Consider the following 14179-nt stretch of genomic DNA (forward strand, 5'->3'; position numbering starts at 1 on the left):
GCAGCAAGATTGAGTTTAACGCCTGTTTTTGAATGTTTGGCGCTATTGAAATGTCTGAGTTGACGTTCTGACAATGATAGTTTATTTTGACCACCTGTGATCTGATCTTTTATTTTAGTGATATTTAAATTCCCCAGTTCTTTGCTGAACTTGATTGAAGCTTTTTAATCTGACCAGGAGTCAGAGTAACGCTAACATGATGATATGACATTATAAATATCGTGAGCGATTTAATTACATATTTTCTACTGGAGCATCAATAACTCTCATTCGTCCGCCAGTGCTTTCAAGTAACATTGCTTTATCGCTGAGTATAACTGCAACTGCTCTATAATTAGCACTACAAGCAGGGTTCACGCGAGCTTTAAAATGAATATCAACGACAGGTTGTTTGAATAATTTGATATGCTCCAATGAAAAATAATAGATCGGATACAGATTTCTAAAATCTCACTGTGATATTTGTAAATCAGTGTCTTTATTTTGATCACGTCACATAAATGTCATTAAACGATGATATGCACGTGCTACATAGTTACTTTCAAAATTTAAAGTTATATCTTCAGATGGTTCCTGGTGTCCATTTATTCGTAAAGAAACTTCACTAACATCAAAATTGTCAAATATCATATGACTAGGTTCTTGATTATTTAATCGTTCAGCAATTTTTAAAGCAATAAATATATGTCTTGGTGCAGAAACTCCTTGTTGTGATGCAATATACCTTGTAAACAACCCGGCAATATTACTCTGAGTGCTATCTGTATTTACTTCAGCCATGATAATAATGATTTTCCGCCCGAATTCATAAAACTAATTCAACGAAATACCAGGCTGTTGATACAGGAACACAGATATCCATGGAGGACCATGCAAACATGTACGCTATTTATCACTGTGACATTTGTAAACACAGGGAACGTACAAAAGATTCCATGACAGGTGTCGAAGTCAAGTGTCAACAACAACCACGAGAACGTGTTCCTAAACAATAGGGTTACCATATTTTAACTTTCAAAAAAAAGGACATTCCAGAGAGTGGAGGTGTCTGTATCATTATCTAAATGGAGATTGTATAGAGATTTAAGGACCGAAAGGGAGGATTTATATAAAAATGAACATGTTTGCATCATTTTCCTTATGCATGTGCCCTTTGTTTTACACACAGGGGTTCGTGTCATTGTTTACAATTTAACTAAGTCATGCATATAGTATAAAATAATATATTATTAATATAATAGTACTATTTTATACTAATGTATGACGGACAGTTAAATTGTAAGCAACGATACAGCCCCTGTGGTTTTACAATCAGAGCTGATGTTTGTAATATGTGATGACTTTTTTCCTTGAATTTCCATTCAATTATATGTAATCATTATCGTACGCGATACTGAATTGTATTCAAAATATCAAATAAAATCTTCTTAGGTCACCATAAGGTTTACAGTTTTAGAACTCTTCGTCTAAGAAATTAAATGAATGTACTTCCTTTTATTGTATCAAAGAAACTGATAAATAAATGACGTTTGCAAGATTGCACATTCACACTGAGACATCCCAGATTTGTTTGCAAGTTTCGAGAATAATATTATCAAAGACAATTGCGAAATAAAAAACGGTCTTTAACTGATAAGAGACTGTTATTACTTTTTGAAGAAAAAGAAACTTCAATAAATACTGCAGAGACAGCAACGGATACAAAATTGGGAACGTCAATATAATGGTGGTGCTATATAGTTTCGTATTTGCATAGGTTGGAATTTTAAAGAAAAAGAATTTCCCTGGGTTTCCTTATGTATCTTATGTATTGTTCAAAGAACCTTTAATTCCCTTTTATTTGGTACATGGTTGACGGGTGTAATATGGGTTATAGAGTAAACAGCTTGGTCTAACTCCAGATGTGCATCTTTAAAAATTACTGCTAGCTCCACTTGGTCATTTTCACTTCCTGAACTTCAGATGTTTATGGAAGCGATCTACAGTTTCGCATTTTGCATAGGTTAGAATTTTAAAGAAAAAGAATTTCCTCGGCATTCCTCACTGGTTATACTATCTATTTTTAAAAAGACCTTGTATATCTTAGGTATAGTTCAAAGAACCTTTAATTCCCTTTATTTTGGTGTATGATTGATGAGTAGAATATGGGTTATAGAGAATACAGCTTGACCTTACTCCAGATTGGCATCTTTCAAAAATGTGCTAGCTCCACTTAGTCATTTTCACTTCCTGGACTTCAGAAGTAAATTGTATTAAAAAAAGAGCCGATAACTTTTATTTTTACATTTTATATATTTGGTAATTCAGTCATTGCACTTTCAGAAGCTGGTATTGTCTAGTCTGGCAAAATTCATTTTCTCTATTTTAATATATGTTATGGATAGTGTACTTTAGACTAATTCTGGCTGATTTATTTTGTAGCACAAGGGAACAGTCATTTTAGTTAGCAGTGTTCTTAGATCATGTACAATTCCAACAAGTACAGTATGTAAAGAAATGTCAGCGACAAAGTAGCATTAGATGTATACCAACATTCTCTCCACTATGCTTGTTTCAATCACAAACAATTTCACCTTACATACGTCACTCTCTTAAAAGTAAATATCAATTGGTGAGTGTCCCCTCATTTGCTCATTTGGCCCGAGTCAAAATTACTCGCCATGAACATCCGGTTTTGTGTAAGACAGATCAACATTTGAGCACGGAATCATTGTTTTGATTGAAATTTTTCAATCATTCAAACTGTCTACAAACTGCAAGGAAGAATATTGGTATGACTAGTGGGTATTATCGCCCCACTCATCAAGGATCATTGGTAGATCCTCCATTGACGCAGAAAAATGCTCAGGTGCAAAACGTTAAACAAGCAAGGGTTTACGTGTTCGGTGATGGACAGACGTATGAAGACGATGTTGATAGATATGAAATGTCACCGATCCATACTCGAAAAGGAAGAGAAAATCGTCCCTTGGAGAAGCTCAACGAGCCTTTGTTTATTGAAAGAGAGCTAACTAAAGCTGATACACTGCAGAGCCTGTCGTTGCAGTATGGTTGCCCGGTGTGTGTCAAATCGAATGAAGTTTATTTCCTAATCACTGCATGAACGACATTATAAATTCGGTCTCTCTAAACACCCCAGGACACCCCAAGACTCTCCAAGAACACCCCAATAATACATATATTGGCACCAAAACTCTCAAAAACGTACTAAGAGGCGGGGGGAGGGGGTGGGGAGCAAACACACATACAGACATTGTTACCATCAGTGATTAATAGTATTGGTTGATGTCCCTATTTCCAATAACCTACGGAAACTAACTCTTATGCATCAAATATCTTTAATTTTCTAATGTTATTAAACAATTTCCTTATTTAATGGCTGTGCACCATATTTCTCTCATTTATTTTGTTATAAACTGTTTATATACAAATTTTCATTTTAAATAGTGCATCAACATTTTTGAAGAGATGTTTAAAATACATGACCGAAGAGTGTTACAAACTCCACACGAGTGATTTCCCTTGATTTTAAATAGCTTTGAAGGAAAGTCGCTCTGTAATTGCTTTTGATTTAACATCAATGTCATGCTTGATATATCAAATGTAATTTATCTAAACTGATTATACAGGCCATTCAGTGATTGGTACAGTCATATAGAAAATTAATTATCAACAATAACTCACAAACCACGAAGTCATTTAATTCTCTGTATGAATTACTCTGTCTCAATAGCGAATCGAGAGGACATGCCAAAAGTATTACCCAAAGTATGGACTGATTAAAAGAAGAAAAACGATGAAACACACATAACTGGTTTATTTTAGAAGTTATTAATGTTTTCGCAGGCATAGTAATAGAATATAAAAGGTAGATTTTCATCATTTTAAATTTATTTAATATAGCAAGTTTCTAGCTGAAATCAGAAAAAAAAGATTTGAGCTATTGCATTTACATTTATTTTTACCAAAATAACTTTCCAATGTTTCCATAAAGAAAATAGAAAATTAACTTTTAGTAAATCAGGCCATTATCAACACTATCAAACAGCAATGCATATTTATTGACTATTGAGTTCTCTAACAAATCGTGCTTTCTTCGCATTATATTTGCAAAACAAATTGCATGAAGAGTTATTGACGAGTAAAACGATAGTACAACATATCAAAGAGTTATTGATGAGTAAAACGATAGTATAACATATCAAAGAGTTGTCAGAAACAGTACAAACAAACATCCGATATGTATTGATCCTGTCCTTCTGTACACAGACGCTTACAGAACTTACAAGAGCTTTCTGGAGCATATTGCTACAGAGCTAGATAGAGGTGTTGAGTCTGTACAAGTAAGAGTGCCTGAAATGATGGAATTTGGAAGTGATGATGAGAAGAGTATAACATAGCCAATAGAGCGTGTATTCCCCTCGGTTTCACACTATCTTTGCATGAAACATCTGAAGGATAATGTCAGGCACTTCCTTCAAAATAAAATATGGGTGGAAAAGGGTGAACCTGATATAATAAAGATCCAAATATTTGATACCGGTGTCATCACAGACGCAAATACTACAGTAGATTTTGAAAGTCGATTGGAACTTTTAGAAATAATCATCAATGAACAGCATCCGACATTTGCACCATACTTCATAAATAACTTGAAACCAAGACTACATAAATATTGGGGCCCCGAGTGGCCGAGTGGTCTAAAGCGCTTTCCGTTACGGATCACTGCCATCTCACCTCTGTCTGCGTTGGTTCGAGTCTCGGATTCGGCTAATGTGGGTATGTGAGAAAGCTTGCCAGTAGCTTCTCGTGGGTCGGTGGTTCTTTCTGGGGTTTTCCCAGGTTCTTCCTCCACCATTAATACTGGCCGCCATGTATAGCCAATCGCGTGCTGAAAAATGGCGTTAAGCCCTACTACAACAACAACATAAATATTTTTTCAAAAAGATAGCTGCAAAAATACTAAACACGTGAATTTGACTAATGACAATGCATCCATCAATAACATTCTACAACTTTCCATTGATTGGAAACCACAACACGCGCAAGATCTAATATATACATAAACTTTTCAGCGTGACATAGCTCCATTTCATGGATGATAGAAGCGCTCTTTACGACAGTGGGAATTATCAGTTAACAAAAAAAGAACACAAGACAAAGCAAGCTCGCAAGGCCTGACATGATTATGATATTGTACACAAGGATAAAACGTCATTGTCACAATTAACAGTTCAGTTCATATTGTACCAAAATATATCCAGTTGAAATGTCACAATATAAACAGTAATTACTATAAATTAATCCAAAATTTACACATGTTTGGCTCTTTTGTACAAATTTAAAGCGTGTGGTGCATTTAATTTTCAAACCTTTTGCTTTTCATTCAAATAAGCGTGCATTGATTAACTTAATAAAAGTGACTTTAATTATAATTGACTGTTTACATCTTTTTTTTAAATTGCAGACATCAATGAATAACCGTGTAATTAGTGGGAATGACTATTAGCAGTGTGCTGATTATTGTTTCTTAAACAAAATTGGATTTTTTTAATGCAAATTTCTAGTGTGCAGTAAATGTGATTTCTTTTCATTCAGATTAGCGTGCATTCATTAACTTAATAAATGTGACTTTAATTATAATTAATTGTTGACATTTTTTCGGCGACTTAGAGATGTGTTGGTATCTTCTTTAATTGCAGACGTCAGTGAATAATGGCGTGATTAGTGGAAATTAATATTAGTGCTAATTATTATTTTAAATATGCACGAATTGGGGGCGAATTGTCCCTTGACTATAGTTGAAGTGTCTTGGGGTCGAAATGTCTTGGGAATTTTCTTGGGGTCGAAATGTCTTGCTCCCATGTGGTATTGCTACTTATTTATAAATGTTGATAAATATTCATGTTGCTGCACCCAAACACTCTTTGTTGAAATGGGAGTTAATTGCCTTGGCTACTCTTTGACCTCGCTACTTTTTTTGAATAAACAATCGCCAAATATTCACACTTTTTGTTTCTATGTTTGTTTGTGTTGTTGAAATTTAAAGTAGGAATTCATTGAGTCTTGATGTGTTCTTTGAGAGTCTTGGGGTGTTTAGTGAGACCCTTATAAATTGAAATATTACAGCTGATGATTATCATAGCCATCCATTATTTGTTCTTAAAGACACAAATGCCAATACTCAGTAATCTCGTGATATCTATAGTGTAAAATGTATCCAAAGAGATACAGTGTATGCGACAGTAATGGATCACATTTTGTATAAATGGCATTATGATGCATATTTATGACCCGTTTTGAACTGTATATAGTTGGAATGAAATGTTGTCTTATCCTCTGATGTAAAACAGCGCACACAATAAAATTATTAAGAATAATATTGATTCTAATCTGCACAGTTTTTAAGTTGTTACAGAATTGCACTTGACGGTACTGGATTACTTGAGTACAAGTCAAGGTGCACATTTGGGGATTGTCTCAGAACAGCTCAATTTAGCTAAAGTAAGTTAATGGGTTCATGGTGTACCAGCATGAAATCAGGTGTATAGCCTCACACAGGATTGAAAATATTAGTTTCAATTACATTTCATTTTCAGCAAAAATTGGAAGTAAAGCAAGGCAATGAAGAAATCTTTTTTTTTTTTTAAATTGAAACTGGAAGTAACTTTATATTTTTCTGCTTTTATAAAGATCTAAGTTTACAAAACTTAACAGTAATAAATATGCATGCATGATGTATATATGTGTTGGGATCAAAAAATATAAATTCTGAATGCTTAATTATCAGTTTTTTGAAGAAGAAAAAAAGAACGACCCCCTCCCCACCAAGGAAAGGAAACTTTACGCAGACAGCTCATAGGCTTTATAAAGTACTCTATTTTTGGAGGCAGTCTGTATGAAAGTTTAGTCCTATTTTAATGGTATTACTATGTCAGTTCTATAACACCTAAAGTGGAATCCTGTGTTTCTTTGAAAACATGATACTATATTATAGAATTGTTCCATTACTGGAAATTCATTTTTCTTTTTTCTTTTTTTTTGATGTTGCTGTAGTTAACATTTTTCTAGAGTGTTTCAACAGAAAGACAACTTAGACATTTTCCCTCTGTCAAAAGCTGCTGTAATAACACATCTGTTGTCATATCTACAAGTGCACATTCACATGTTAATTTGTAGACTATTGTTGCAGCGTAGCTTTTTATATAAAAATACAATGTATCTCATTCCCCAAAATAAGAGTTTTTAAAACAATACTGGATTTATATATTTTACCTGGGCAATTGTTGAGATTATTCAGCAGTTCTGGGAAGTATATTCTAGATCAAGGCCAACATTCTGCTTCATTTGGTAAAAACACATTTTCAGTTTTTAGACCTAGATTATACTGGAAGCAACCTCATAAGTCAAGCTTTTGTTCTAATTTAAGTAATTGTTTATGGTAAATGACAGCAAGAAAAGCAGCAACAGATCTGAAAATAGTGAAAATGATCCTTTACTGTTAATGATCTGTTACTCTAACGTGAACTGTCACAGGCATGGCCATGACATGATAAAGGGAACCCCATAAACCTATACAACAATTACTTTTATGTTTTAGTTTACACATGATTTTGTGAAGAAGTTATTTCAAAAACATAAAATAAAATATTTCTCTAGTTTTAAACTTTATCAAAGTCAGATTTCAATAGCTTTGAATTCGTCTGGTTTAGTAATTTTAGATACTGTTAGAAAGCTTAATATTCATAGATTTGTTAAAACCTAAATTAATGTTTTTAAAAATATTATGGAAATATAAAATAAGAAAAAGAGCATTCAACCATTAGCACATGTTATCTTTTATGATACATACCAAGTATGCAGCATGAGATAACTAAGTTATGACATTATAATTTTATCATGGATATAGCATATATTGAATGAAATAACTGAGTTATAACATTGTTATTTCATTATAGATATAGCATATTTTGATTTTTCTGTGTAGGACAATATTTATACCTTGGATGTTTCAAATGATCCGTTGTTAGTGATCATATATATAGGACCTTATTTTGCTGTACTGACTATATTATATACTTATTGTCATAAAGAATTACTGAATTTTTTAAAAACATTTAGTGCACCCGTGGAGATTAAGTATCATGCCTTAAATTTTCTGTTAAAATTGGGGTGTGCATACCACAAAGACCAATTCATTCACAGCACTGAATAATGTTGACTTTATAATGAAGATAACAAGCAGTAGATTTAGTCCATTTTGTTAACTTTCATCATACCTTTTTCGATAGGCAAAGCATTAAAATTTTGTGCAAGTGCATAATCCATTAGTAGTTTTGACAAATTTGTAATGCCTTGACAATAAGCGTATCACATCATCTCATGCTTCTTGTTCTGAGATGTTGCCCAATCATATTACCTTATGAGCATGACCACTACCTTGCAAATGCAGTCCTAATTAGCTTAGTTTTTAGCAATGAGAAAGCTAAAAGTCATTATCCCACATGGCTCATAGAGAATTTATCAATTACTGTCAAAGCCAGACTCTGTACACAGGCTGATGATAAGGTGAAGAAACATACCATTAGAGAAGAGGACACTATTAGCATTGCTGAGGACAAAGTACATCTGCTGGTAGAAACTTTGAAAGTGGAAAGTTGACTGGGTTTGCAGAGGTCATGGAAACGCTTAATCACATGTATTTGGACACAACTTTTTTATCTGGGATGCAGAAAATTACTTTTGCAGCAGTCCTCTGCACGCACGCAATTGCTGGATGGCAAATTCAAGGGCTTGCCATTCCTGCTTCAACCTGCTGAGTGGGAAAACGTTGATCTGATCATTTTAGCTGTGCTGATATTTACAATGACAGAATTCAGTGGCTAAAACACCCCCAGATGTACACGTTGTCATTGTAAGAGTACATCAGAAGAATGTAACCCAATAGCTTGGCAGCAAGTTCAAAGACTTCGACTGACTGCTGAGTGATGGGAAAATGTACTGATATTTACAATGTCTGAATTCAGAGGTAGAATGGCAGAGTATATAAGAGTACATCAAATGAACAACTTTAGCTTTCATTATTGTGTTTGTTTCCAAGTGTAGCCGAATAAGTAGTGCATGTGAACTCGAAATCAACATGTTGAGAGTTAGACAATATGTTGTTTGCAAATTTGGACAAGTATTTTGTTGTTAAAGGGCAAATTGACGAAGATTGTAATGAGATTCAGCAGAGTGCTAAAGTTGCTAGAACTTGTAGTTTGCATGGAACACTAGGTGTGATGCCTAGCTTAGTGCTTGGAATAAGACCTTTCCTTGGCTTGACATTATTCACTCTCACACTAATGGACAAACAAGAGCTACATGTCAGTGGTGTAAAGAAGTTATAAAATTAAACTCCGTGGCAACCAATGGTTCTGATCATCTGGAAATTTAGTTACTTCAGGTTTGTCCAATGTGCTTCTAGTAGGGGACTGCAACTTTTGCTGGTGGGACTCCTGTTTTTCCCAAAATGGGAGTCCTGGACTTCTGGTTTTAAAATCCTAGTGAGACCTCTGGTTAGAAAAAAATTCATGGATCATTTTACTACAGTCATCAGACACATAACTAGCTTGGTCATTGTCTCTATGGTCTGATCTTTGTGGTTTTGCCTTTAGGGTCAGTTACAACTTCATGTTGCATTTATATGGATAAGCAATGGCATAAGAAGTTAACCGACAGTGGTCAGTACATTCACTGATATGGCCTCAACTGTTGCAGGGTAGGGACTGATTCTGATGATCTGATATCCTTTAAGTCAGACCCATTTCAGTTCATAGCCATCGTGGATCCACCTTGATCCATTGTAATTATGGATTCAGGTAGGTCTGTTACCATTATGGACCCCATGTCGGTCCATTGTTGTCTTTACCTACTAACCTGGCTACATTGATGATCTGTTCTCTGATGCCCAGCACCAATTTGGGACTATTGATGGTGCACACAGTGAACAGCAGATCACTTCTGTTCCGTCAGAACCCATCACATCTTACCAGTATGGTAGTTGCACATAAAGTACAGCAAACCACTTCTGCTCCATCACAACCCATCATTGCTTAACAAGATTATGGCTATGCCAACATTGCAATCCCTGATGTCTGATACCATTCTTAGACCACTGATAATATATTCAGAGATTGTTTTGAGGTTATAGTATCTCATTTGGGATTTACTCCTAGTCTGGTTCACTTTAAGTCTCAGCAGGCAAAACCTACTGATAACACATTTTGCAGGAGATGTCTGTCTCATCCCATTTTGTCAGGATATGATGACTCATGCTCACAAGCTCCATTGTCATTACTTGATCTGACAATGTCTACAGAAGAATCTGAGCATCTGTCAAGAAGCTTTAGGCTGTTTCATTCCAAGTTTTACCTGTCTCCTTTTTGCAGTAAGTAGAAGTGTACAAGTTCCAGCATCCAGTATCTTAGCCACCTGGCTATCAAAGTCTGGTACTGACTTATTACATTGCCTAGAGAGACAACTTCAAGACCCAAGTGTCAGCAGGCTTTCATTTTGCAGCAGTGACTTCCATCTAAGACTTTATATAAGACACATACTCTTGTTTTTCATTTTGAAGTCCCAGCCATTGACATAGATATTGCAGGCCTGGAATGTCAAAACACTGATCAGTTCATATTGACTGGAAGTCGTTTCTCAACATGCTACTTTTGATTCATAATGTAATTGCACTTGAATTTGTGCTGAAATGGCCATGGGTGTATTTCAGCAATTTGAATACAGTGGCCTGGTATAACAGCATCTTGTACAACAACAGCTTGTATGTAATAGCTACAGAACCCATGTTCAGTTTGGTTTCTGTGGTTATTTCCTTGTCAGTCTGAACAAAGCCCAGACCCTTTCATCAAGAACTCAGCAGATGATCTTGGGAGTCAGTACATGTATCTCATATGGCTTGTTGAGTAAGAGGGCATTGGTGGAAGAGGTACATTTTTATACAAGTCATCTATCTGAGCAATTATCATATATAACCATTTTTGAAATACAACAGCCCAACTTAAAAAAGGACACCTCACAGATGCAGTGTCTCAGAGCCATGCATCATTTTATTTGGAGGGTACCATGAAACAGGAAGGACCCTTTAAGGCATGAAACATAATGGTGAACATCCCTTCTTTTCATACCGTCAGCAATAATGCCATGATTACACTTCCTTTCTGACATCCATTCTCTTTTTCTTCATCTCGACAGCAATAATGCCATGGTTACACTTCCTTTCTAGCATCTTGTTTATAAAAGGTAAATTTTCCACATTTGTTGAGACACTCCATTGATCCATTGATGATATAAGTTTGTTTGCAGGGCCTCCAGAATCAATTTTGTGACCCTACCTTATTTTAATGGTGCTCATTATTACATTATTACATATTCCCCAAAGAGACCTATACAAAATAGACATTTTGTAGGAGATGCATTTCCAGGATTTTACTCCAGGGGTTCTTGTTGCCAAAAGTCAGCAGCACTATCTGGCTAGTCATAGAGCCAGCTTTCAACCATTTCATCCAGGCATCATATTTTAGAATGGAAACATTGTTATACTGTTGCAGATATCTGTTCCACTGGCAGCTCATCAAAAACTTGATGTCTGACAAAACCCACTAACAACAGATATTTTAAAGCTGTTACCGGTATATTGTTTTATTTTGGATTACCATATATTATTTTGTATTGAGAAAGGCAAGGATGAATAGTTATCAACTTTTCCTATTTAAGATTCTTGCAGATAAAATGAAAAATGATTGAATGGCCATGTATAATATGAAGTTATAATAACTGAAACTAAGTGGTTGGGGCCTCGAGTGGCCTAGTGGCCTAAAGTGCTGTCCAATACGGATCACTGCCATCTTACCTCTGTCTACATGGGTTCGAGTCTAGGATTCGGCCAGTGTGGTATGTGAGAAAGCTTGCCAGTCGCTTCTTATGGGTCGGTGGTTCTTTCCAGGTTCTTCCTCCACCATTAATACTGGCCGCCATGCATAGCCTATCATGTGCTGAAAAATAGTTGATGTTGAGTTTAATTATAGTAGCGTTCGCACAATTGTGCATGTGCCACTTTTTTCTGACTGCACCGCAGCCTGCTAGTTGTTCCTGGGGAAGGGGATGGTGCCACCTCCCCCAGGCTTTTATGGATTCAAGGAACCCTGATAGTTTGGCCTCAATCTGTGGGTCCATAAAGGTCCCTACAGTTGAATGGTTGGCTGTCATTAGTGGGAAGGAGAGCTCGGGAATGGTACTGCTTGCTTTACATCGCTGGTTTCTTGTTGCATTTGCCTGGTGGTTTTTTTTAATTTTTTTTATTTTTTTTCTTCTTCTTCAAAATGTTCTAAAAGGAGCGGGGATGTTCTATGCTGTTTATAGAGGTTCTTAGTAGATATCATGTATGAAGAGAGATTTTCAAGGTTATTATGGGATTACTAGTCGAGGTGTTTAGGGTGTGTTTCCTACGTTAAATTATTTATAAGTTTTTAGATATTACCTTTTTAAGTTATTTATTAATTGATGTTTTTAGAGATTGAATGTTATTTATACTTTATTTAGCAAGAGACCGGAGTCCTAGCCGATTACACGGTTCGTTAAGGACATCTAGGACAGGAATCCTAGCTGATTACTCGGTTCATTAAGGACATCTAGGACATCCAATTTTGCAGTTTCCTTAGTTTTTTATAGGTGCTTCGTAAGTGAATTATTTATTAATACTTTTATAAAATTGAATGATATGTTATGGTTTTTTATGTGGTGGCTTCTAAATTTATTTAGCTAGTTACTGGGTCTTCTGGTTTTGTGGGGATAGTAATTATATTTTGTTCCTAAGTCCTGCTGAGTCTATGAATTGATTTATATTTTTATATGCTGATTGTTTATTTTTATTAGAGTCCATAAGTAACTCTGGGTATGTGTATGGTGATCCAATCTCTTTTTGGTTTTTGATAAATATTTTCCGAGCGGGTTGGTATTTTGGGCATATATTGAATATGTGGTGTAGATCTTCGGTGGTGTGACAGTTAAAGCAGTTAATGGTTGCTGGTTTGGGTCCTATAAACCTTCCAAAACTGCTTGCTAGTTTAGTTTTTCCAGTTATTAACCTGTTTATGGTTTTCTGTTCTAAATAGGTACCCTTAGGCAGCTGTATGTTCCTATCTACGTTTGTTTGGGTTTCACTGAAAAATAGTGTTAAACCCCACAACAACAACAACAACAACAACTGCACTTACCTATTTCTGAATTGCTATTTTCATGGATATAATTTCTTTTCAAATGGAAGGTGTAATCATACATTAGTTTTCAATGTTATTTTTCTTCCTTTCTTTAACATTATATTGCAGAAATGGGTGGATGAACAACTGCATTTTTAATATGGATAACTATAGATAATGTTGCAATGGTGATTATTCATGGCATGACACTTTATCAACAATCTGTACCTATTATGAAACCAGTCTTGAGAGAGCACCCCATCTGTCATTAAAAAGTGACTGCTTAAGATGGGCTATCTCTCATTAGAGGATGTCATATTATAATGTACTAAGTTAACGCTGATCCTTGAATGAAGAATCTTGATCTTGAATGATTGGTAGCCATCTAAAACATTCTTTATATTGGATTATATTGTTACAGACTTCACTAGCTGAGTTGGTAGAGCATTGGAGTTGTGATGCGAGGGTTGTGTGTTTGATACCTGATCAGGCCAGCCCAGATCAGTTCCCTTGGTATACAGCTAGTAATGTGTTAAAGGTGCAGTTTTAAAAAAATCTATTACTGACATAATGAGAAAACTGATTTGCATATTAAATGAGTTCTGTTAATACTCCAAACATCAGATAGTATGATGCCTGGGTCCCCTCCAGTTATAGATCCATGCCATCCCATATGTTCAGTGAGTTGTCCGCTAAAACACCAAAACCACTACCATGTTGATCTCAGATTCTTGGAAGACAAAATATGGCATGTATGTTATGGATTTTCATAAAGATGCTAGTAAATGATTAATATTCTGCTTCCTGCTGGAGGGAGTCCATTCATAGTTCCCTCACCCTTAAGAAGATTGCCTTCATGTTTTGTATATTACCTTTGTGCATAGAATAAAGCACATGACACTTGAATGTGTTATTTGGTATCCAGT

The 14179-nt window shown here is 35.3% G+C and overlaps 1 protein-coding gene across 1 annotated transcript in view; it reads left to right on the plus strand.

The window, feature by feature from the left end:
* Positions 1-2674: 2674 nt before the first annotated feature.
* The window catches only part of LOC149800649 (lysM and putative peptidoglycan-binding domain-containing protein 3-like), a 32467-nt gene continuing 20962 nt past the window's right edge, over positions 2675-14179 (plus strand). Inside the window, exon 1 of the mRNA XM_089954660.1 lies at positions 2675-3058. Within this exon, the coding sequence (XP_089810786.1) occupies positions 2774-3058 (285 nt within the window). The 5' untranslated portion in view covers positions 2675-2773. The remainder of the gene's footprint in view (positions 3059-14179) is intronic.

The sequence above is a fragment of the Sinohyriopsis cumingii genome, chromosome 4 (genome assembly GCF_028554795.1).
Source record: "Sinohyriopsis cumingii isolate HCF-2022 chromosome 4, ASM2855479v2, whole genome shotgun sequence".
Lineage (NCBI taxonomy): Eukaryota > Metazoa > Mollusca > Bivalvia > Unionida > Unionidae > Sinohyriopsis > Sinohyriopsis cumingii.